General features: G+C 37.3%; 1 protein-coding gene across 2 annotated transcripts in view; it reads left to right on the forward strand.

Annotated features, from left to right (window-relative positions):
• Window positions 1–26,361, forward strand: part of ARID5B (AT-rich interaction domain 5B) — a 177,154-nt gene that overhangs the window by 18,910 nt on the left and 131,883 nt on the right. The window contains exons 1-2 of one of the 2 annotated variants that reach the window (XM_029931739.1): window positions 11,230–11,381; window positions 11,491–11,716. In XM_029931739.1, coding sequence (XP_029787599.1) covers window positions 11,349–11,381; window positions 11,491–11,716 — 259 coding nt within the window. In that variant the 5' untranslated portion in view covers window positions 11,230–11,348. Of the gene's footprint in view, window positions 1–11,229; window positions 11,382–11,490; window positions 11,717–26,361 lie in introns of those variants that run through there. The other variant, XM_029931738.1, reaches the window with a different exon arrangement.

The raw sequence follows: 26,361 nt of genomic DNA on the forward strand, positions 1-26,361 counted from the left end.
GGTTTCTTTTCCCAGCTGCTCCTAGTATCCAGCACAGCTCAGCATAGATGCTCAGAACACTGAGAATGAAAGAATGCATGGACTTTCTGGCAAAGGACTGAAAAGGGAGTAACCTTCAGATTTTAGCAAGAGCAGGGGGCCCTGGGCACTGTGTGGCTCTGAAGGGCAGCATCAGTGTCTTCTTCTTCCTTGTCTTTCCGTGGTCGGTACTCAGCCCAGTGCTTGGCATAGAGCAGTCAATACAGGTTAACTGGACCAGATTGAGTTGAGTTAAGGAAAAGCTCAAATAAAATCTCTCCTGACAATAACACAGGAAGCTCAGGTTGTGAATGCGCTCATAAAGGCAGGAAGGATGGCTCCTTCTGTACTCCCTTCTACAACTGTTTTGTCAGAATGTCCAGAAGCATTCGTTCATCCACTCAGTCATTCGTGCATTCATTCACTTGCTCATTCTTTAAACAGCACTTGGGAGTGCACTAGGTATGTCATGGAAGGCTATGCAGGTTTCAGAAAGCTTACCCTGAAGAAAACTCAGACTTTATTCTCCAGTTTATGCAACCTGCCTGAGGTGGCAAAGTAGTTGGAATCAGGCCATTGTCGTTGCTTGGCTCTGTCCTCTGGGCCGGCCTCCACACCACTGTCTTTGAACAGGAGTAGAAAGGTCACCCACTGTGGTTGCAAATTGGCTCTTGCATTAATCCTGGCTTATTCAAAAACACTCGATATTTTTCCAAACTGAGTTTAGAGCTTTTGATTGAAGCCTGAATCATTTACCATGGCAGAGCATATCACCAGTATAGGAAAAACTAGAACTTAAAAATACAAAGCCCCTTTAAGTAATCCAATATAGGATAATTACATTATTAAATAAAGCTGTGGGTCTCAAATTATTCCACTGCTATTGGACATGTAAGGATAGTAACGTGAACTGCGCTAAGTGAACGGAGAGAAAAAGATGTTTAACAAGAGGGAACATGTCTAAATCATATGTTTATGTTTAAATAGAGGCTACACAAAACAGGAAGATTTATTTGGTTTCTACATTAAAGTGTTCTAAATAGGCATAAGGCTCTTGGTACTTCTCCGTGAAGACTGCTCTTCTCATTAATGGCAGCAGTATATCAAGACTCCATGACCAGTCACCACAACCCTGAATAATTCAGACAGCTTTCACCATGGTTTTCATATACCAACAGGGGCAAAGAAGTTTCTTCCTCCTTTTTGGATCTTTATAGAATATAGGCTCTGCTAAACTGTGCCCCTGGGCAAGGGATAATGTGCCTGTAAAACTAGGTGGTAAAAGACCAGGAGATGTCAAAGGGGCAGTCTGGAGTCATTCGGTGTATTAGGTCACCTGTGTTGGGGGGTATTTGGGTTTGGGTCTTATTGTTATTGTTTTTGCTTTTATAGAATGTTCTTCTAGGTAACTTACCTGAACTTTCACACTGCAATTGGGCTTATTTATCTTTTATCGCTTATGTTTTAATAAATGCCAGAGCTAAGAATATTAGTGCCAAGCTAGTGTTTATTATGGCACCCTGAAAGTAGTTTAAAAAAATAGACTGTGGAGTAGGCTCAACCCCTGACTTCACACATCTTTGGTACATATCAGATACTTGCTTGTTTAGAGATGAAATATCTAGGACACTGGGATGCATCTTCTTGCTTGTCATGTAAATGGTTTTTAATCCTCGGGAGGAAAAAAAGGCACATATATGGTAAATCCAAAAGGTAAGAAGTGGAAATTGGGAATTAATGAGAGGATGTTTCTGGTGCTTTCTTGAGAGATGGGCTTCTGGTCAGGGGAGCAGGCTGCAGCCTAACAGGTTTTAGATTAGCGTGTATTAAAAATGTATTTAGGAACATAAAATATTTAGGATTTTTGAATTACTTGTTTGATACACAAATGCCTTCGGCTATACAATGAAGGATGGTCACATTACACCTAACAAATCACACCTCAGAGCAGTCTTCTGTTTTCTTACTCCATCTAATTGTGCCAGGATGGATTTCCATAGTTCATTGAGCCACAAGCTTCACCCAAATGCCTGCTGGGAGGAAGGGAGGAGGTTGGAAGAGAAGGGGCTGGCTTGGGAAATTGGAACCCTATACACTAATGAGCCTCCATGGCAAATCCATTTCATCATGTTCAGGGAGTCAAATGAAACCTTAGTGCATACTTGAGAGGATATCTTCATCTCTCAGACAACAGAAAATTCTTCACATTTTTAAATAGCACATGAATGGCAATTTGTGCCATCTTACTTTGGGGACAAAAACACAATACAAATCAAAAATTAAAATCCCTTTTGTTGCAAAATGACTTTAAATCCCACCCCCCCACCTGACCCCACCCCTGGACCTCCCAGGACACTGTTAGGGATGAGTTCCCTTGTCCCAGGGGGGAAGGAGCATGATGGAGTGTTCCTACTGAAAGGGCTGTAGAGACCAATTTACCAGGGAGACAAGGACAACCCCAAATTTGCTTTCTGGTTCCACATCAGTTTTCTCATCTCTAAAATGGGTCTGGAAACACCTACCTCAAAGAGTCCTTGTAGAGATTAGAAAGAGAGTACATCTGCTAAATGCATGGATTAGTGTCTGGGTATAGCATTTTAGAGTGTTCCATTTTTCAAAAACTGAATAGAATGACTTAGTAGCCCAGACATTAGCAACTACTTTTTGCCCTAACTCCCCCTTGGAGGTAGCCAGCAGTAGCCACAGGGATATCACTGTTCACAAAGAATTAAGAAGAGTTAGGAGCACACAGGTGGCATCTGAATACTGTTCACTCTCACTCCCTCATTTTCAGTTACAGTGACATGATGCAATAATAGTAATAGCCATTATTTCTTGGATGCTTACTCTGGGTTGACCATAGTATTGTGATAACTTCAACATCATTACTACCCATGAGGTGAGGGTTTTTTTAATCTTATTTTCCCTCCATTTTTTAGTTTTTTTTTTTTTTTTAAGTAATCTCTAAAACCAACATGGGACTCGAACTCATGATCCTGAGATCAAGGGACACATGCTCCACTGACTGAACCAGCCATGCATCCCACCCAATTTTTCAGATGAGACCTTGGCAAGATGATGTCATGCCTCAAGCTTAATGTGGACATTCAGCCGAGTAGAACTGCACTGGAATCTGGGTTAGTTGGACTCAGAAGCCTGTGCTTTCTAAGTATCCCTTAGTTTCTCCCAACAAGGAACATTCAGGGGTGGTTGCCATTAAAATCAGTATTTTTGGTCTGCTTTAGGCACAGTACAGTCTTTGGCTCTTTGGGAAGTACAAGAGAAAGAGAAATTAAGCAAGGGTATCTGACACTAGTTTCTGTGATGTAGACGTTCACTATAGAGCATAGAATTACACAATTCAGCATCAAAGACTGGCGCCTAGTAAGGATTTAACATTATGTCCCAGGTAATAAGAATAGTAATTCCCAGTTACAACATGGTGTTGATATCATTTTATTTTGTCTACTCAGGACATTAAAAAACAACTACTACCATCTATTGCCATCCTCATTTCTGAGGAAAATGGATATTCAAACACTGGATAAAAGGAGGAGGGATGCAGTATTAAGTGGAAAGAGTGAGCAGGGGCCCCTCTAGATCAGCACTGCTTCCTTTTCTCTAATGTCTGCCCTGTGTGTTTCTCTGGTGTGACTCCACTAACAGGGCCCCTGGGCCCTGTGGCTTCCAGTGGGTTCAGCCTTAGAGATGCCCCACCAGGACAGGTACAGGAAGGAGGGGTAAGACATGTATTTATTCCCTGTTCTTTCCTATGAGCTTCCTCCAGCTGTAGGTGTCCCTCTAAGGAAGAGTCACTGCCACTGTTAGAAGGGTCTGCTCTGATTTGGGTAATCACTCATGCCCGCTTTGACCCTTTGGCTGAAACGTGATGATAACTGACCTGCTCTAAGCCCAAGTTCCTGTACGATCTCTCTCGTGTGGTTCCTTTACATCTCACCACCACCTTTGTCATTAGTCCCTTCCTAAAATCTTCTTGGATTATCACTATACAAGTGTTCCATCTATTTCCCGCTGGGACCCTAACTGGTACAAAGATAGTCCTTGAAATCTAGTAAATTGAACTTCATGAAACGCTAGCTGCACTGTCTTCATTTTTCTCATTTCACGGCTGGCCAGTGAAAACTTCATCTTGTCGACCTCCATTACCATTCTGTCCTGCCTGACTTTCTCGGACCTCTAACTTGCAACCACGTGCTGTAGAATGAAACCTTTCTACTCACCCTGTAGGTGTCCTGTTCATGGACCGCACTAATGCCTAACTGGGAGAGTGATTGGCCAAACCAGTAGGTGCCTAGAATTGCAGTTATCTGAGCGGGGCTTGAAAGCATGAGAGTGGCCAACCCAGCCAGGCCCAAGGTGGCACCTTCTGCTCCTTGCACACCATGGGCACACAGGCCTAGTGCAATTGTTAGAGCACAAGCTGATGTGCTTGCACTGGGCTTTCTAAATGTTAACATTTAACAGTTTTTCTTCATTTCTAGTTTCTATCTAGATGAAAATATCCCATTATTGGAGAGCCAATTGGACTATTATTTTTGTTTCACTATTTATTTAGCTAACATAACCTGTCGGTATGCTTGCATTCCCAGCGTTTATCACATTTCAATAGCTACAATGAATATTTTAAAAATCTAGGATGTTTGGGGAAGATTGAGTTGAATATGCCAGGTTTTCTTGTTCTCATTCCATCCTCCCCTTCCCAACCTCTTTATATTACAGTTATGTGTTCTTAATCCTTTGAGCTTTATTAACATAGCTGAATATAGTTCTCCTAAGCAATGACTGGTTATTGGTTACCTCATGGTATTATAGGGAAGGTTGCATTCATTTTCTCTCTTATAAGAAATGATATATTCATAAAGATAAAGGTTTATCTGTGTGTATGAGAGACCTAGAATTAGATAAGTGTCTTAGACAAGTTGGGAGTTCAAATCTCTCTCATGTCAAATCTTACAAGTGAATGGTTCAAGGCTGGTATGATAACTGTGCTCCATGAGGTTGGGTCTCTGGGCAACTCCTTCTGTCTTTTTGTCTTGAGAGATTTGCCCTCATGTGTATGGTCCAAAGGCATATCCATTCCCTTTTAAGGGCATGACCTGGAAGTTGCACACATCACTAATACTCAAATTTTTTTGGTCAGAACTTGGTCATTTGACCGCACCTGGCAGGCAAATGATGTCTTTATTCTGTGCCCAGCAAATTAGTAGTTTATTATAAAAGAATAAGAGAAAAATAGATATTGGGGGAAGGCTATCCACAGTTGGGGGACGTTAAATTTCCCTTGTGTCAACTAAGACCTTTTCTTACGATAAGCCAAATGGGCTGTGGAGTTCCACTGAGCTTGAGTTGATGCTGAGACATCTGAATTGACAACATGGGACTGGAGTCTAGATGAATTTTTGGAATCAAACTAGAAAGTAGTCATAGGAATAAAGGGAAATATTGGAATTCCCATGAAGAATGATTTTTTCAAAGAGCAATATGCAGAGAAAGAAGATCTGGACCCAGATTGCATCTAAGAGTATATGTTTCCTACGTTTTCCCAGTAGGGAGATGGAAAGAGGAGGAAGGAAAATTGAACAAAGCAAAGAAATGTATAGGTAGTAGGTGCTGGGTAGGTGTTCTTCATGAATCCACTGAGTATTGGCACATCTCGTGAGCAGAGCCACTGACTGTTCTGGACTGTCCTTTCAAGGATGCTTATATAATGTACAGCCTTGGAAGACAGAGCTAGTGTCTTACTCCAGAACAGAGGGCGGGTATAATTATGCAGTATTAAAGATTTGGGTTCCCTGCACTGAGGGTCCTACTCCTATAATGTACCCCACTGCCTCTGCAGGTATCATCCAGCCCTCTTTGCATCTCATCTTGGGAATTAGGTATTGAAGAAGCAACACAGACATGATACTTTCACTGCAGTTATTGCTGTGAGCAATAAATTACTCTTTGTCTCTGTTCAGGAGTCTTGTGTCCTCTGCCAGCATCTATGGAACTGTGGCAGGACAACTTGTAAGACTGAAAGCAGAGTAGAATCTCACTTAATAAGAGGATGAGTTTCACCAAAGGTAGGGTTGTTCATTATCAAATGCCACTAAGGGGTCAAAAAATCAAAGGAAAAGAAAAGTTCTTAGTTTTGTGATACGACCCAATGGTTCTCAGTTTTTAGACTGAAGACCCTTTGCACTCAAACTATTGAGGACACTGAAGAGCTTTTGTTTTTGTGGATTATATCTATTGATATTTACTGCATTATAAGTCAAACTAAGAAATAACTTAAAATACTTGGTTATTCATTTAAAAATAAAAATAATATGACATCCATATGTAAAAAAAGCTGAATGTCAAGCTGAATCTCAAACTTTACACAAGATTAAGTCAAAATGGATCATACTCTACAGCTTTAGGATGAAAACATAGGAGAAGCTTTTTGTGACCTGGGATTAAGCACAGAGTTCACAGATGTAGCAGCAAAGCCATAATTCAAATAAAAAACTGATTGATTGGACTTGATCAAAATTTAAAAATTTTGTTAAAAACACCATTAAAAGAATGGAAAATCAGCTACAAAATGGGAGAAAATATTTTCAAAACACATATCAGACAACAGATCTATATTTAGTAAATACAAGAATTCTCAAAACTCGATGGTCAAAAAATAAATAACCCAATTTGAGAAATGAGCCTGAAGACTTCAACCCCACACTTCACTGAAAAGGATATACGGATGAAAAGTTAACACCTGAAAAGATGTTCGGCATCATCAGTCATTAGGGAAATGAAAATTTAAAACATGATGAGAACCCACTACATATATATTATAATAGCAATAATAAGTTAACTAACAAACACAGTATCATGTGCCAGCAAGGATGAGAAGCAACTGGAAGTCTCATCCATTGCTGGTGGGAATGCAGAATGGTACAGCCACTCTGGAAAATGGTTTCTACAAAATTGGATATACACTTACCCAGCAGTCCCTTTTCTGAGGAATCTAGAGAATTGAAAATGTATGTTTACACACACACACACATACACACACACCTATCTGGTTACAGCGACTCTATTTGTAATACACAAAGTTGAAAACAACCCAGTGGCCCTCAATGGGCAAAGGGATAAACAATTTTGTGACACATCCATATCATGGGATACTACTCAGCTGTGAAAAGGAGCAGACCATTGATACATACAGCAACATGGACAGATCTCAGAGGAATTATCTTGAGTGAAAGAAGTAGTCTCAAAAGATTTCAGATGGTATGATTCAATTTGCATGACATTTGGAAAAGAGAAATAAGATAGCAGGAACAGATCAGCGGTTGCCATGTGTTAAAAGTCATAGTACTCTACATCAAAACAGGAAATTTTACTGTAAGTTAATTTAAAAAATAAGAACAGCAATATAAACCCATTCTATATATTTGCCACATTTTTATAAACATTAACCATATTTTCAAAAACAAAGAGTAGAAACAGTGGCATTGTTTTACATTTTTGTAAGCTTTTTACTGTCTGGCTTAACAGAGACAGCTGGATTCTCATATCTGCTTCTGCATTTACTCTCTTGCCTTACCGTATGTCATATAGTCTCTGGAAAACCCCACTATACACTTGAAAGAGAATAAGACTGAAAAAAGCAAATAATGTCTTAGTATTATTATGATTTTTGTTTTGATTCTATGGACCACCTGAAGTAGTCTGGGGGATTCCCCAGGGTTCCTGGACTACACTTTGAGAACCATTGACATAATACACTGTCCCAAATTTCAGTAATTTTCATAGCATCTTAACTTTTTTATTTTTTGCCATACCCACATGTCCTGTGTTTACTTAATGGTTTTGTTCAAATTGACCTATTTTTTAACTTAAATTTATGTAAAGAGGAAACTTTCTAAATCTCATATAAATGGAAAACCAATACCACTTTCCCATAAATGGAAAGTAACCACAAAGTAAATAAGCAATGAGTAACATATACATATATAAAAGTTCACCCATGGACCATCTAAACTCATCTCTGCATGGCACACTTTGTCTAGAGGACTCAGGATAATAAAAATGGTAGCTGACTCTGACATACCACTTCATTTATGTCAGCCCGTTTCATCCTCACAGTTACCATAAGAGGTAGATAGTATTATTATCCTTTGTTTCTACATACGTACAAAATATTGAAACACAGGGAGATTAAAGAAGTTTCCCAGTGTTCCACAGTGAATAATTACAGGCCTCGGATTTGAACCAAGAGAGAGGACTCCAGAGTCCAGGATGAATACTATGTGGGCAGATAGGAAACCTGGATTCTTGTCTAAATTCTATTGGAAGTTGGTATGAGAATACGTCACTGAACCTTATTGCCCTTGTCAATAAAATGAAGGAGGTGGGACATATCAGGGTGTTCAAATTCAAATGTTGGTTGGCTGCCCAGGGGGGCAGGCAGATAAGGAGATAGGGAGCAATGGGTCAACAGTCAACTGGAGATCTTGCATCTTATCTAAAGAAAGCACCAACTTTCAACTGTTTTGGGGGACATTATTTTTGTTTGTTTGTTGGCAGATTTCTCTATTATTTCATTTCATTTTATGAAAACATGGAAGTCTGGATTTTTATGCAAAATTTTCCAATTTTTAGAACATGTACGAGGCCAACAATACACAGGCTAGCTTGTGACTTTATGACTAGATCCTTTCCTCTGACATAGAGGATTCCATGATTGAAAAACCTGTGTTTTATACAGTGGTAGACACAGAATCCAAATTATAGACACAAGCCACTTAAAACAATGATGAAAGGGGATACGGGTTTCGATAGCGTCTCAACATAGCCTTCATAATATTGATCGGGAATTGGGTTAATTGAAAAGCCAGGGTACATTAATAGAATAACAAAGTGTATTTCTTTGTGTTCCTTTTGTGTTGTATTAGAGTAAATCAGCAATATTTATCCAGTGCTAATTCTCGGTTTGCAGAGAGCTAATATAATCATGAGATGAGCTTATTGAAATTCTTTTCTTAGACATAGAGGCTTGCCCGAGAACGGCGAGTATTAGGAATTTCAGTCAAAGCTTGCTCAGAATAGTAAATATGAACATGTGATTTATGCCATTGTGTGTACAAAGCAATGTTTCCTGAGACATTTTCTATATATATGTTAGCTGTTTTGTTTTTTTGGGTTGGTCGGCTGCTTCCCCCTCCTCCGCTTATCAGATTTCCTTCTAAATCCTGGCATTTGACAATGTTGCAGGGCCAGTTTCTCTGTGAATCCACAGTAAAACATACTGGTGGTTTCACAATTAATCCAAACTTGGGTTGATGGCTTATGTGTGTTTATGTGAATTCCTGCATTTGTTTCTATATATGTGTATATATTCATAAAGTCTGTTTCTGAGAGAGAGAAAAGGAGGGAGAACAAAATCTATAGACTGAATCTTGAAAGACGGGTTTATTCATCAGTGACATCATAAGGTTTGTATTTTCTCTTGGTTAATAAACTGTTTGGCGGGTGTTGTAAGCCAGCCAGCGCTAGTCATGCCATTTCTTGGAAAAGATCTGAAGCAACTGGTAATTGACATGATAATCATTTGATCATAGTTAGCGCTATTTGAAAATAACACTCATCTCCAAACTTGTCTCTTCTAAGGAACCATATTTGGTAACATTTCTGCCAAATTCCATCTTTGCTAAAGTTGAGACTTCTATATCATAATACTTAATTATTTTCAGTATATTCTAAACTTGATTTCTGGTGTGCCTTGTCCAGAAGCTGTTCCCATATGCTTTGAAACAATACCCAGCCTGAATTTTCATTCTGACATTTAAAAATCACCATGTAATAGCTATGAAATGCGTGACAACTACAGATCTTTTATTTCAAGAGGATGTTGTAGTGAATCTGAGTGAAATTATCCATTGAAATGGTACTTTGTAATATGCCCATTGTTTACAAAGCATTGAATTTTTTTTCAGGAGCAGAGGATAAAAACAGTTCCCACTTTGGGTCCCATTCAGGGGAAGTTCATATTTAATCATGATAAGAGAAAAGACTCCATTTCAAAAGTTTTACTTTTCATTTTCGATAGAGTATTTATTTTGCTGCTGCCTAACAGACTTTGTTCCCAGAAGCACCTTGGAACTGGATGAGAAAAAGTGAAATTTTAGATCCTACCTGAAAGCATTTTTAAAAACGAAATCCAGGGTTTCTCATTGTGTGAAGCTTATCTTAATAAACCCTTTTTTGTTTGCTTTGGAGTAACGTGTGCAGTACTCTGTGTGTGTGTGTGTGTGTGTGTGTGTGTGTGTGTGTGTGTGTGTGTAGGTGGCTGAGAAGGAGGAAAGAGTCATGTTTAACAGCAAAATTAGCCAAAATCACTTGTGAATTCCTTTGTTTAATAGCTTAGAGACATCTTCCTGTTGTTGTTTGTCAAAAATATTTCTAAGATTTTGTAAGCCTGGGGGTTTTCACAGCTAAGCTTTTCTTCAGAAATGTGAAGTAAAAGAAATGAAAGAAGTTGGTTCAAGTTGAAATGTCAAATGCTTCAAATAATTTAACTTAAAACCCAGTGAGATGATCTTCTTAAGCCTTTTCCAAAGAATCTTTGGGTAGGAGAGGCCCTTCTTTGCTCCATGGATGGCTATCTACTAAATATCTTGCTGGATTAATTCTGAGTCAGAACAGTTGGTTGTTTCCTGGAAGCAATTAGAGATGCTTAAAATTCAAATTTATGATCCATAGGAGAAACTTAAGTTTCAACTACTTTTCTTTAGATTCAAAGACTTTCTCCTCACTCACTCTCTCTCCTCTTACCCCATATGTATTAAAAGAAAAAAAAATCAGTTCATTTCTCCTCTTACAAAGTTTTTAAGAAACATGAGAATGTGTAAGTTTCTTTCAGTGGGAGGCACATAACATTTATGAAGTATTTCTTTTGGGATTACATCACAGTTTTATTTAATTTTTAGGACAAAAGTTAAATTCAATATTTGTGTATAAGCCAAGGGAAAATGTACCATAAACATAGGAATTTGGGGGTGAGTCAGAGTTCCAAGAATCCCAGATTTACTTAGACCATTTATATAGAGACAGGCTAACCATTAGTCACCTAGTTCTCACTTTTTACTTTTGCAATTAACTGCCCCTAAAAATTAGCTTTTACCTGAGTGGTCAGATAGGCAGCATGGACTTTGGCAACTAGCATTAAAAATGGCTATTAGAATTACTGCTCTAATCATATAACAAATATGTCTTATAAATTAGTTTTCAACCAGACATCCAGCAGTGAAAATCCATTGAAATGAAGTGAGCTATTAGAGATGTTGTGTCACCAAAAAACATTGTTTGCTCACGTAAGGCTAAACCACTCAAATGGTATTTCAGATGGGCTTTGTTGAAAATTTATCATTTGCCTCTCAACCACCAATAATATTTTTGTTATTCCCTGACCACCTTTTGTAGGATGAAGTCATTGCTGTTTCCGAAAAGGTAATCGTGAAGCTTGAAGACCTGGTCAAGTGGGTACATTCCGATTTCTCCAAATGGAGGTGTGGCCTCCAGGCTGGATCGGTGAAAACCGAGGCATTGGGAAGGAATGGACAGAAGGAGGCCCTGCTGAAGTACAGGCAGTCAACCCTCAACAGTGGGCTCAACTTCAAAGACGTTCTCAAGGAAAAGGCTGACCTCGGTAAATAGAATTTGTACTTCCAAATCTAATGTGTGGGCGGATACAGTAACTTCTACTTTTTTTGTCATAGACTTTTCTGGAAACCCTGCCATATGTGTAATTTTACACACACATAAACTTTCTTTAACCTCAAAGGGTCCTAGGAACAAGTATGGACAGATAGTCTGGGTGTGTAAGGGATGGATGTTACCTGCCGGATCCCAGGGCCTTCTCCGTGTGGAGCCCTGTGCCAGAACCTGGGGGGTAGCACACGTGACCTCAGGCAGCTTCCAATTTGTGTGAGGCGTAAGACTTAATTAGGACACCTGAAATTGAACTAATGACGAGTTTAAATATTAGTTCTAAGTAGACAGTATGACATCTATTAATACCATATCAGCCTTTCACTTTTTTACATTGAGTGGAAAGTGAAGTGAGGAAGAGAGATGAGTTACTGCATGTGGAACAGGAGAGCCCTGTCAATGTGGGGAAGCCACTGGTTGGCAACTCATGGCATAGGTTTCCCTGGGCTTTTAGCACTTGGTGATCACCATGAAGTATTTCTTTCTTTCCTTCCCTCCCTTATTCCACTGTAAGTTTAAAGGAGAATTTGAGATTTGGAGTAGTTATTCTAATTAGTGTTTGAATCCTGACCCTCCTGCTTATTAGTCATGTTTTCTGGTCAATTTGTTTAACCTCCTAGCCTCAGTTTCCCCATCTGAAAATGTGGGGACTTTACAGGGTCACTGAAATGTAAGATGTGAAGGGTTTCACACAGTGATAATTGGTGTATAAGAGGGCCTCCATAATTAATTCTATTACTTTTTCTTAACAGTTTCTTCTCCAGTGCCTTTTTGTTTCCTTTTCTTTCTCCCCCTCCTGTTTGTATGTCTCTGTGGCATTCAGTGACTTACTCTCCAACATTGCTCAAGACCAAAGTTGTTGACCTCTGATTTAGACTAGTTATTTCCTCTTTAGGCAAAGAGGAACTTCACTTTTAATATATTAAGGCATCTTTTTCTTTCTGGCACAATGCTCATTTTCATAGCCCTATTTTATGCCTTAATGTGACAACTTCCTGTTTTTTTAACCTAGGATTTAACTATTATGACAAACCTCGACAATTTATTTAATTGGCATAAAGAGACTACATAACACCAGTAACAGTCTTTCATGGGATTCTGATTTGTGATGAGCTGTACTGTACTTTGGGAATCGTGTTAATATTTTCTTGCAGTTTGAGTTAATGACTAACAGTTTCCTGTCTTCTTTTGGTAGATATCAGGCAGTAATATTTTGGACATGGCAGCCTGTCATGTGTACATTTAGGGAAAATTATTCAATCTGGTGGTTTTATTTTAAAGCCAATAAATTGATTTCTTACTTAAATTTCCTATATATTCTAGTACACATCCCAATTTTATGAACAAATGACCAGTCTCCTGATCTGTGATAATGCTGAATAATAGATCTGTTGTATTATTTTTTTAATGTATGATCTAAGTTGTATGGCTATTGTCTTATGTTTTCCTTAACATTAAAACATTTCTTTTGTTTGTTTGATTTTTTTTTTAGTTATGGAATATACTGTTACTAATAAAAAACCAAACAGGAAACCCACAGGGGACAAAAGGATGTGTAGATGGTTAAGCTTGATGTTGCACATCTAAACAAGAGTATTTATAGCAGAGTTGTTTTCTGTTTAAAAATTGATAGTTTATTAATGAATATGAAAAGAAACTTAATCTCTTAATCCTAACAAGGAGGATCCTAACAAGAGGGTTTGATCTTACTGAATTCTAAAAAATGTCCATAATCTATTTTTTTAAATCACTGATTGCAGAAGAAATTGATTTATGGTGAATATTCAAAGTACTCAATGGTTTCTAACTCTAGTTGTTTATTAGACTCACCAGGGGAATTTGGAAAATAATACTGATTACTAAGTCCAGCTTCCCTAAATTCTTCATTCAGTGAGATTGGGACAAGGCCAAGGAATGTGTACTGATAAAAGACTTTCTAGGTGATTCTAATTTTTTTTTTTTAGTCTCATTTGGGAAACAGCACCACAATTAATGCTGAGGAAGGGAAAATAATCAACAGGAGATTTGATTGGGAGGCTCTCCTCTGGTGAACAAGAAACACCATGTACTTTTCCTTTTTTGTTTTTTAATGTAAAATACCCCTTTAAGGATAGAATTTGGGGCCTTGAAATTCTACTCAGTTGGTATGAACTGTGGGGAATTTGAGACAAATAGCTTTTGTAATTGGAATGCACACTGTGTTGTAATAATGTGGAAAGAGAAACAAAAACTTTCCTTAATGTAATGAGTTTCCATTATCTGCCTGATCTAAGGTTTACAAGTCTACATTGTTAGGATTTATATTGGGGAGTAGGGGGTGTCATTTGCTGTACGCATTCCTGTCCCAGCAACTTTCTCTTCAACCTCTTCCTTTCTCTGTCTGCAACATCAAAATATTTGTTGTCTGTACTTTTCTTTCTGCACAGTGGTTTTCTTATCTCTCTTTCTCTTGGCCACACTGAAACCACTTCCAATACCACATTGTTAATGGAAGTTCACACACTTATTAGGTTTTTCCTTCTGTAGAACACTTCCAACTCCTCATTGTTCTTACCAAAGAAAGAAGATGAACTCTGAGATTACTTAAGACCCCCCCTTTTTTTTCTGGTGGAAGTAAGCAAAGAATGGAAAGATCTCACCTTTCTGTGGCTAAAATAAAACTCCAGTATGTTATTTTTTTAATTGAAGTATTTCATCACGTTAAAACATCAATAACAACAAACTAATTAGGTTGACTCTTAAGGAAGGGGTTCTAACATCTAAAAGCTAATTAAGGAACTCTTCTTGCTCAACGTTTAGGTAGAATAAGCTCCCTTTAATCCCAGTTTGTGTCACTTCCTGTCCCTCTTTGAATAGTAAAAACAACAAGAACGTTCTCACAAATGTGTGCCTGCCAACAAATTAATACTCTGTAAAGAGAAACTCTGCCCCAAATGGCAGCTTCCAATAACTGCTCTGATTCAAATCACAGCTCTTATTTTTTTATCCCCTTCCCCTTCAAGGACAATATTTGCAGATATCATGTTTGCTTTTTACAAAATCTCTGCAGTTTTCGTTTAAGATTCTAAATGACTGGTGATAACATGACACATCTAGGTAGTGGGAAAGCCAACAATCTTCAAAAACACTCGTGAGATGTGTTGGAGTGCCTTCGTCCTCTTCCCACCTCTTTGTCCTTTTCAAAGAAAGAAAGTTCAGTATGAAACCAGTTCAAATTATGACTTTACTCAGTGAGATGTTTTACCTTCTGTCAGATAGTTTCATACTGAAGTTTATAGAAAAAGAAAAAAAAAGAAGAAAGAACTGTGTTAAAGTAGGAGGGTTAAGGAATGTATTATTCATAAGCATAACGAACACAAGAACCTGTTTTTCCAGAAGAATCGGGTTGATTAAATCATTCACTACACAAGCTTCTAGTTATTTATTTTTGTCTTTAGAATTACAGTACTTAGCTTTTGTAATAAAGTGGACTTGATATCCATATTTGGTATGGCAGTTGGAAGTAGTCAAATGAAGAATTATTTCATTTTATGAAATTTTTAGCAACTAAGGAATATAAACACTATTGGTTAAACATAGTAAACTTGCATTTTTTATTCCTTGGGTTATAGTTTGAAAAAAAAATCAAATTATTTTATATAACACTGCTTCTTACAGAGTTCCTTTAAGTGAAGTATGAAAGCTGCAGAGTAAGCTTTATTGGCCTATAAATATGTCATTATAGTTGGACTACATTTATATGCTTTGGATTGTTGTTTAAGCCAAGAAAATATGTCTCTACAGGTTGACTTTTTATTGAAACCCTTTGAGGCATACAACAGAATGTATTTTAGGCCAAGGTTATTAAAACAGCATTTTTATTTTTTTGCAGCAGACTCATTGTCAATTATGCTGCCACAGACTGTCTGTGGATGGGCAGTTATGAATGGTTTCATCTCCAAATGTGTCTCTACAAAAAGAAAGAAAAGATAGAAGTGTCTGAGCTGAAATTGAGAAAAGAGACCAAAGGATGTGGGTGTGGGTACAGCTGAATTTAATGATGGGGGTTCCCTTGATTCAATTTCTGCTTCTAAAGGCCCATCAGACTGAGAAAGTGTGGCTTCCCCTGTCCCTTCTGGTGCTCGGATTTTACTGTACTTTGGGGAGTAGACAGCATGGTGGTTGAAAGAGCAGTGGATGGGAGGTCAGGAAACTCTTGGCTCTGCCTGTCCTGTAGATCTGTCAGTGTATACTGCAGATCAGCAGGTGTTTGTACCTTCAGGTTGCTTGGATGTAATATCAGTGTAGTAGTGTGTACCTTGCTTTATCTCCCTGGATTTTTTAGAAAATCAGCTGGGGAATAATTAGTGTCAATGGCAGCATTTGTGATGCTGAAGTCCTAGTGTTTTCACCATGTTACTGTGAGAGGGAGGTTCTATATGATGGGGAGCTGTGTGTTTATTTGTCCCTTTTGAATTCACTGAATCATATAGTCTAGTGTTTAGGGCAGGGTTTATTCTCATTACTATCTGCCTCAATAGAAGATTCTTATTAAAATCCTTCTGGTCTTTGCTTTAATATATATTATATATAATATATATAATATATAGTGTATATATAATATGTATATATTATATATTAAACATGTAATATATAATATATTAAATATATATTATTAAATATATATGCACATGTATAAATTATGTGTGTGTGATATGTATATATTATATATTAAATATATATTATATGTAATGTGTGTATATTGTGTATATATAATGTATATATATTATATAATATACTTTGCATATTAAATATATATTATATATTAAATATATATTATATATTATGTATACATCTATATATGTATATATAAATTATGTATATATTAAATATAAAACATATGAATGCTTTGTAAGTTTATTTACATATAGATTTTTTTTATGTTATGTAACTTTTTTCCTCTTGAACATTTTGTCAAAATAAGCTGGGCTGTAAGTTCCCAGTAGTGTAAATGATTTGTCAAGTACTTTTAGTTAGAAATTAACTATAGTCTTTGCTTGGAAATCTTGGAGACCTTGTATTTCAAATGGTTATTTCAGATCACTTTTGAGTTTGTTATGTCAAGCTGCTTCCTGGGATGTGGATAGGGTCAGGATTCTTAACTCTGCATTGAAAAAAACAGTTTAAATGTCTCCATTATGAAGCATGCTAAGGTGCTGATGGTTTATCATAATGAGGAATTTTCACCTGATACATCTAATGAACTTACTAGGATTAAAGACATGCTAATTATTTAGGACAGTCCTTTCCTTCCTTCCTCCTTCCTTCCTTTCTAGATGTAAACTTTGTATATATATCAAACAGTCTTATGTGCATGTTTGCTGTTTGTGTTTTGGCTTCCATTGCTGGGTTAGCTGTACTATTTTCCTTAAGGTAGAAACTTATAAAGTTTCTTAGTTGATATATTGCTGAATTATTCTAGTCATAAATATCATGAGGAATCCCTACAGAAGGGCTCTTCACTGAAACAGATCTGGCCTTTACAGTATCCTTGAGTTCAAAATAGAAATCAATTATATATGGAGCCTATCAGAAATTTGTAAAGGATTTTCTAAAGGATTTTCTCACAGGTCCCTCTGATGGTATTGTGTCAACCACGCATTCTTTAAAGAAGCTCATCATGGCACAGTTAACAATGGACAAGCATGCTGTCCAAGGGCCAACATGACTGTTTCCTCACAAGGCTCCTTCATAGCACTGTAAAGTGACAGCCCAAAGGACCTTTGGCAGGAGTAAGTTCACACTTCCAAGAGTCTGTATCCAAGACATTCAAAGCTTTAGAACAACTTAATGACAGGATATTTTCTAAGGATCTGGGAAGATATCAGGGAGGTTACTTCATCTCACTTCAAAGTTAAAATTCAGCTTGCCCACGTAATTAAATAGTTGAACATTGTCTTGAAATAATGGTAGAATGTGTGTGTAAGAAGTATCTTGAAAAACTGACAGCCATGTATTTTGTCTGCACTCAGCCATCTTGGCTGTTCCTGCTGGAAAGGAAGTCTGCAAAATCTAACCATGTGCTAGCCAATCAGCAGGTAGTCACAGATATTGCTGCCCAGATACTCACATTGCCATCACTCATGAAGGCTCATTCTAAGTTAAGACGCTTTTGTTTGGAATTTCAGTTGACTTGTCGATCTTCTAGAGTTTTCCAGAGTTATGAATGCTTTTTAGAATTCCAGATTCCTATCTTCTCTTGATAATGGACTGAAGATGGGTAGTCAATAGAAAAGAAGTTTATAGAATTTAAGAGTTTATTCTTTTAAAATTGGAGATGTTGGGGCAGAAGGAGGGGAAAAACATGAAATTGGAAATTTCAGTGATATTTTTAGTATTTGGGTTACCAGTATTCACCTCTTGGCTACACTGTATGAACAGGGTAAGAAACTCATGCTTTTTTCTAGCTCTTCATAGAGTTGTCAGGCTGGACATTGGTGTAGTTGATGTTTCTTCTCCCTTTTCCTTGAAAAAGTTCTCAATCCCTATTATTGTATTATTATTATATATACTATAATATTATTACTTATTTGCCTGAACAATCCCAGTTTTTTTCAATTTTTCCCTAGGATATGGTTTTAAAATCCCTCATCATCCTGGATCCACTTTGGGTGTTCTTTTATACCTGCTTACTCATATTTTATGAGCTCACCTGTACTAGGAAACCTAGACCCAAACAAGAGGTGGTTTCCAGTGGAAGAGAGACTACAACGATACACATCCTTCAGGCTTGGCAGGCTACAGATAGAACATAACACTGACTAAAGTATAAGACTCTCTGTCCAATACTAGCTGTATGGTCTGGACTTCTACTTCTCAGAGCAAGAACGTGGGAAAATATGTTATTCATCACTATTCCTAAATTTTTGTCACCTGGAATTTTTTTTGATTTTGTTTTTAAACAGTAGTGTTAAAGTAGACTATTATCTAATGAACATCATTGTCAACTAAGATGGCAGGAGTCTCTATGGCTCAATACCAGTGCTGTGCTTTTCTAGCTTCTATTGTTCCTGTAGTTGAGTACTATCGCATTTAAGGTAGCATTTGCCCCACTTGAGTTTTGCCTCAGTAAAGGTCCACAGATGAATACCAGCTTGGTGTCTAGCTTGTTTAACCTGCTCTGATGAAAGAAGATAAAGACCGACAAGTATTCCCTAAATTACCATGTGTGTTAGTTTAATGCATTGTCATCCTCCTGGACTCCAGCTGTTCTTGCTTTTTGTTTTTGTCTTTCTGGTATTTTGTCTTTAATCAGATACTCTGTGGTCATATCTATGATAAGAAGACCACGATGGAGAAAGCAATCAACCCATAAGTACATTTTACTATTTCATTAATTTTATTATTTATTATTTCATTAATGAGAAATATTAATTTCACAATGAACTATCTGTGATGGTCACCATCTGATGGATATATATCTATCTTGTTACATACCTGGGGGCTACTGGAGAAAGTCTTTTAGGAAGCCTTGGCTTCTTGCAAACCCATTAATTTTTGGTATCGTAGATGGATTGATGAACTTGGAGCAATAAACCTTTTTGCATTTGGTGATAGGAGTGCAACATTGACTCTGTGCCTCTAATATGCTTTAAAGATGAGGTTGGATTCAACAGTTCCCCTTCCAACTGGAGATACAAAATGCTTTCCTCCTCTTCTTGTAAGTCTAAAATGTTTCTGTTTGCTTTCCACCTCTCCTCTCTCAAGCCGCTGCGTGGTTACTGACTGCGGGCCTTTATTACACCTGCTATCACAACGGCATCACCTTGGAGCACAAAGCACATACATCCTACCTGTGAATTGATGTGACTTTTCCAGGGGGTTTTGTGAACAGATATTTGATTGGGGCATTTAGTCTTAATTCTTTTTAGTGTTGACGCTGATTCTTCCAAACAGCTCGTTTATCTTTTAGAGTACTTCAAATGTGAGGTTTTATTGCAAAACATTAATTTTCCTGAATGTCAAAGATGCACTCCCCTTCTCTCCTCCAGCATTATGTGTTTAAGTCTGTAGTTTGTACAGGTCACTGCAGAGAAAAGTTGAGGTTTGGACTTTTACCCCTTATTAAATAAATATATTTATTTAGGACAGACAGGAATGATGGTGGGTTTTCAAAGCCTTTAGGAAGTGCTTCATGCACAGTAGGGGCTGGGCAAACAGTGCTGCCATTTCGGGGTTTCCTGATTGCCTCACCGTGTGTGTTTCCAGTTAGTGTGCTGGACTGAAGTGGCCTTACTTCTTTCTTCCCTGAAATCCCAGAGAGTGCCTTTCTTCTGTTGGACCTCTCCACTTGTTTTCTAAATTTTCAGTAATTTCTAACATTTTTATACTTCTGACCCTTTTAAAATATTGGCTTTCAGCCTGTAGCCCTCCTTTCTTTAAAAACCTCATGCCTACTGGATAAAGTACAGTGTTGTCGGCAAGCATCCAGTGAACTGTTTACCCCAGCCTCCATTTCTTTTTTTTATTAAATAACTTTCATTGCTGCTGTTTTTGTTATTACCTATGCTATCCATGTTCATATTGAAAATGCAGGCATTGCAGACAAAAAGCAGACAAACGTAAGCTGCTTCTCTTCTTCCCACCCAGAACTAACTGCTGTTAGCCCTTTGATATATCTATATGCCAGTGTATATCATATGTGCAGAGACAATTCATAGGCATATACCTTTTCCCCATAAAAATGAAATCTAACGTTTGCCTCCCTGGTTTAAATTCGTACAGATGTATTGTGACAGTGTCTCCATGTCCTAAAAGGTTCTACACTGTTTCCTCCAGCCTGCATTGTGTTTTATCATAGAGGTATTTCTATGGTTGGACATTTTGGTTACTTCTGTTTTCCCAAAACTCTGTGAAATTCTTGTTGCTCTGCACATACCCATGACTATCTCCTTATATATTTGTAGAGGCGGAATTGCCAGCTCAAAGTGCACACGGAATGTTAAGCCTATCTCTCTCCCTTATCTCCTATCCATTATGTAAACCTCCTGCTTTAGTCTAACTCGTCTAACTGCTTGGTCTCCTTTCTCTTTAACAGCACGAACCTACCCTCCTGCCATCCCCCCCGCCCCCATCCCAGCTTTCAATCTCTGCATTACACTTTGAGTGGCTCATGCTTTCACTCATTCTTGAAATGCCCCTTCCAGGACTCTTTCCTATAGAAATTGTCTCTTCTTTAAGACTCAGCATAAGTCCTGGAAGCCCTTGTTCGCCATTCAGCTCATAGGATTTTCTCTGCTTACAGAGCTCTATCACACTTAGTGTCTCTACCACGTACTAAGCTCCTTACTCTGTAACTAGCAATAGAATGCAGTATCTTTTTCTTATCTTCCCCATAACAGTCTTAGGTCTATCGTGTAGGCAACTCTAACTTCAAAGCTATACCTCCTAGGTTGAGTAAACATGCGACTTTTATGATCAACCTCTGAAATCTCTGGAGTTCTCTGCTCCAGTCAGATTAGGATCCCTGTGTGCATACAGTGGTTGGCTTCTTTTCCAGCACTTTTTAGGATGATGCCTTCTAGAAGAGGGGCTGTCTCATTGGTACCTGGGAGGAGAAGCAATATGCTGGGGGAGGGTATATTGATTTTTACTATTTTGGCTTAATTTGTAGTCAGCCATCTATAGACTTACTGTAGGAAACTTATTAAGAGAGTTTTTGTACGTGCTCAAAGCTAGCTGCTAGCCTGAGGATTTTTGGTGCAGTTGTAAGGATTTGTTGTGTGTAAACATTTTATGTATTAATGCTGGCACTTATTAATTCATCTCTTCCTGAAGGGAATCTTTTATATGTTTCAGGATTATAGAAGTCACAAAAATGTGAAGGAAAATAAACAGATCCAGACTGGACTTGCCCTGCCTTATCTTTTTTTTTTATTATCGGCTTATTAGTAATCTTTTTTTTTTTTGGTGACAGGTTATTAAGGAGATAGTTTTAGCATGGCATCTAATATTTCGTATTCTGGACAACTGCACTATTTTAATCCTCACCTCCCTTAAAATGGTTACTTGCTAACCATGATGGAGCATATTCTTTACCTTTCAGCTACCCGTTTGACTTCTTTGGTTCACAAAGAAAGTATCTATTAGGCCCTGCAAAAACAATGCTTCATGCATGGTCTATTCACTCAATAAGAAATAAAACATTGTTTTCATAGAAGTGCTGATAATAAGGCAGATTTCAAAGCAGGATGAAACATATACTTTTCCAGCAGAGAAAAACCTATAGTTACCTGGCTAATTACACATCACGTGATGGTTGTATGTAAATATAGGCTTCTCACATTTGCAGCCTCTGTATGGGTGTCTTTCTTCTCTTTCTTTCCTTTTTTTTTTTTTTTAATTGATAACACTTATTTAGTTGGCATTGTTCTGTATTAATGTTTTCAATCAAAGATTTAGAATGAGCAAACAGAAGCTACCACTTTAGGTTGGCTTCTTTTTGACCACTCTACTAAACTGTTGTTTAGTAGATAGATAGATCTAGATTCAAATTAAAGTTTTTGCTCCATAAGCTGTATGACCTTAAGAATTGTAATTCTGTGTTGATTGCTTATCTGTGAAACAGAGTTAACAATACTTGTCTCACGGGACTGGGAGAGATTAGAGTAGATCACATATGAGGAATTGTCAAGCATACAGAGGAGGCATTTGGTCAAGAACGTTGGTTTCCCTTCCTCTTTCTTTTAGAAGAGTAAACCTTACAAAATGCTGTTTTCTCTTCCAAAAAGTAAAGTAGACAATTGCAACATAAAATAATACCAAGATATGGATACTAGTAATATGTGACTTCATTCAGGTTAACTCCTAAACATTGGAGTATCAACTGTAAGGCACAGAAGTTGACTCAGTGTTAAGTAAGTCACGACCCCAATTTTCTAGGGATCTGAAAAACCTTGAGGCTTATTTTGAAGTGCTTTTAAGGTGATGTTTTAAAATTTAATTCTTTTGGTCAGTATTTAACCAAGTGTGTATTGTGCTGCAAACCATTTGCTTTTATTTCCTCTGATCACTTTTAGATCATAATGAACAGCTGATTCTAGTTGGTTAGAAAATTTGATGCCAGGAATCCAAATGTACTTTGGGATCTCACAAGTGAAACATGTGAGTTACTGGCCTCATCTGATGCTTCTCTGGCTGTGAACTGACTGTTCTTACGGTATATTGGGCTTGTATAGATAGGTGTATGGTGCTTGTGTGTTTGTGGAATGGTCAAAGTGGAAATCTGTTTGTCCTTGAGGTACCTAATTATTCCAAAAGAAATCAAATCACGCTGTGAAGGCCATGGTTTTGTGTGTTTCCTCGTGAAGGTCATGAACAGGGATTTTCAGTATTCATCAGGACAGCCTTCATTATGCTACAGTAACAAACATCTCCTAAATCTCAGTGACTTAACACAACAAATGTTTATTTCTGGTTTAAGCACAGTTCATTGTGGTGTATAGGACTCTACAAGACAAATTTTCCCTCTTGTGATGGCTCCACACTGTTGCTTCTTGCTTATAGGAAGGAGAACAGAGGGGTGTGGAGCTATGTGCTAGAGTTTAAATGTTTACACTCAGTAGTAACATGAAATAACACACATCACTTCTACTCACATTTCACTAGTCATCCAGATTAATTTCATGGTCATGTCTTACTTCAAGGAGGTTAGGATATATAATCCTACAGCATTCTTGGGAGGAAGGGAAAATTGGATGTTGGGTAAACATTTGTAATATCTCACACCTGCCCTTGGGATAATGATCAGTTTCATAGAATAATAAAATCTCAGGGTTGACAATTTAGTTACAATTTTCTACTTATGACATCTTTCCTGTACTTACTAGTTCTTAAATGTCTTCTGCTGAGATTTTGACTAGTTGGCCTTTTACTGTTTTCAGTGGTTGGGAACTCATGATCTTATGAGGCAATTCCAGTCCATCTTTGATCATCTCTGTGTTAGAAATTATTACTTTTGATGACTTCAGTTTGAAATATGTGCTTTATAGTACAAACTATTATATTAATGGTATACTATTGTTACTAATTCTATTCTTATAAAAACAGAGGACAAATTTTTATTTTCCTTGATAGTGTTAGCAATATTTGAAACGAGCTGCCCCTGCCCCCATGTTTTCATTCTACTGGTCCAATACCAACAGCCTCAATCCCACACTCCTTATGTAGCATGGCTTCTAATTCTTTCCCCTTACTAATAGTCCTCATCTAAAGGAATCTCAGCTGTCCCTGCCACTCTCAGAGTGTAACTATATTTGTCACTACTTAAAGAAAAGATGGGGCTACAACCCCTTAATTGTTTGTGTATAATACATGTAAAAATTTAAATCATTTTCCCCATAATTTTACTACTTATATAATACATATAAAAATTCAAAATTAAGAGTCCTTCTTTACCTCCTTTCCAATTTTACTCCTTCTCTTAGAATTCACATGTGACTAACAGTTGGTGGTTACTGCTCCAGTTAGCGTGTGTGTGTGCATGTGCAAATTGTTTTGCTTTAAAAATAAGATCTTACTGTGGACGCTCACTATCTGGCAACTTACTTTTATCAGCTACTTAAATAGCCTACAACTGTGCTCTCCAGTAGGGGAGACACTAACCACACACAACATGGCTCCTGCGAAAGAGAAACTGAGTTTTTAATGAATTCCAGTTTAAAACTAAAAATTGAAACAATTAAAATATTTTTGGTTAAACAAAATAACTTTATTGTTTTTATAAGGCTTCTTATCATTTTGCTGCATACTTAGCATGCAAATTACATGTACTATAAGTAAAAAATACACACCAGCCTTCAAAACCTTAGCATAAAAGATATATATCTCAATTTTTGTATCAGTCACATGTTGAAATAATATTTTTGATATGTTAGGTTAATTAAAATATATTATTACAATTTATTTTACCTTTTCCTTTTATTTTTTTAATATGGCTACTAGAAAATTATATATGTGGCTCACATTTATTTATATTGGACAGTGCTGATCCTGCGAGATTTCAATAGCTGTGATGGTTAGCCGAAGTTCTTAGTTTGAAGTAGGATTGCTGTTGTATGCACTGAGTGCTTAAGAAGGCTAGGACACTAGATTTGCTGTGGGAGGAAGATGAAAATGAGAGCAACCCAGTGTCAGGAACTCATAGTGTAGTGAGGTAGACAGACACAGCTAGATTGTGACAAAGAGTTTGCCAGGGTGTGGATAAAGGTGTAAGCAAAGTGCACTAGAAACATGGGAGAAGTTTTCTAACTACATGTCTCCTCTCAATGTGAGTAAACTTATAAATGCTTAAAGGGCAGGGATTATATTATGATTGTTGAATAAATGAGAAGATTTCCATCCCATGTGATTTCTTTGTCCTACCAGGATATTACTAAGAAGTGAAGAATCTCATGATCAATCATGTCTGGTGTAGATCTTCTTTCTGAACGGCCTACTCCTCTGACTGGGAATTTGGACTTTGTTCAAATTTGGCTTTCCAGATAGAATTCCTGTGTTTGTTGTTAAATACTAATCTTTCATTGTCTCTGATAAACACATTGTGGTTTATACCAAGCTTGCCTAGTTAGCGGAAGAAATATATATATACATATATGTGTGTATATATATTATATGTTATATATTATATATTCCTCATTGAAATTCTAATATTTTGTCAAAGTTTTAGCACTTCTACCCAGAAAATGTTCTGAGATGTTGAAGGGAAGGTAATTAAGCTGAAGGCTCCTTCTTGATTTTTTTGAGTTTATAGAGTTCCATTTGTCTCATAACTATGAAGACTTTTTATGCCTACTAATGCATTCTCTGATGATAAAAGGATATCAGTTGAAACTCAGAATGTTGTCTTTATCCTCTCATTGAGTGTCCTTGATTCATCAAAGCAATATTTTCATATCATATTCTCTGCTTCTATTACCTAGAAGCTAAGAAAAAAGTTGTCAATTTTAGATTGCAAATGATAGAACTTTTCCATGAAGATATCAACTTTCTTTCTGGTTACATCATTCACAGTTGCAAATGGGGTGAGTGTGGTTAATGAAACCAATTCACATAAAACAATTTCTCCAGAAGGCAGTGTTAGTGGTGGATCTCACAAAATCAGAGAATTTACCTTGGGCAGAACTTTCTGAATGAATAAAACTTCTGTCGAATCTGTTCTAGGAAGGAAGATAGGGATGGTATAGATCTATACTACAGAAAACAGGTTCAAGGTTTGGTAGGCAGTGTACTGATGATCATCAGTTTTCTCTTACCCACCCCTACCCCAAAACTTTGTAACTTAGGATAGTGCTTTAAGTAAACTGCTGAAGAATCATCTGAGTCATGGGTTCTTAATCAAGGACCAATGAAAAAAATTTTGTGAGGATGCCTAACCACCCCCACAACCAATGCCACATCTTTATGCAGAATTCTATATGTAAATACACATTTTCTTGGAGACCATTCAGAGCATTAATCTGATTCTGAAAGGAGTCTGTGATGATAAAAACTTATGAAATTCTTTTTTAATGTCTGATTATCAGTAACCCCTCTCTCCAAAAAAAA

This window comes from Suricata suricatta, chromosome 2, assembly GCF_006229205.1.
Source record: "Suricata suricatta isolate VVHF042 chromosome 2, meerkat_22Aug2017_6uvM2_HiC, whole genome shotgun sequence".
Taxonomy (NCBI): domain Eukaryota; kingdom Metazoa; phylum Chordata; class Mammalia; order Carnivora; family Herpestidae; genus Suricata; species Suricata suricatta.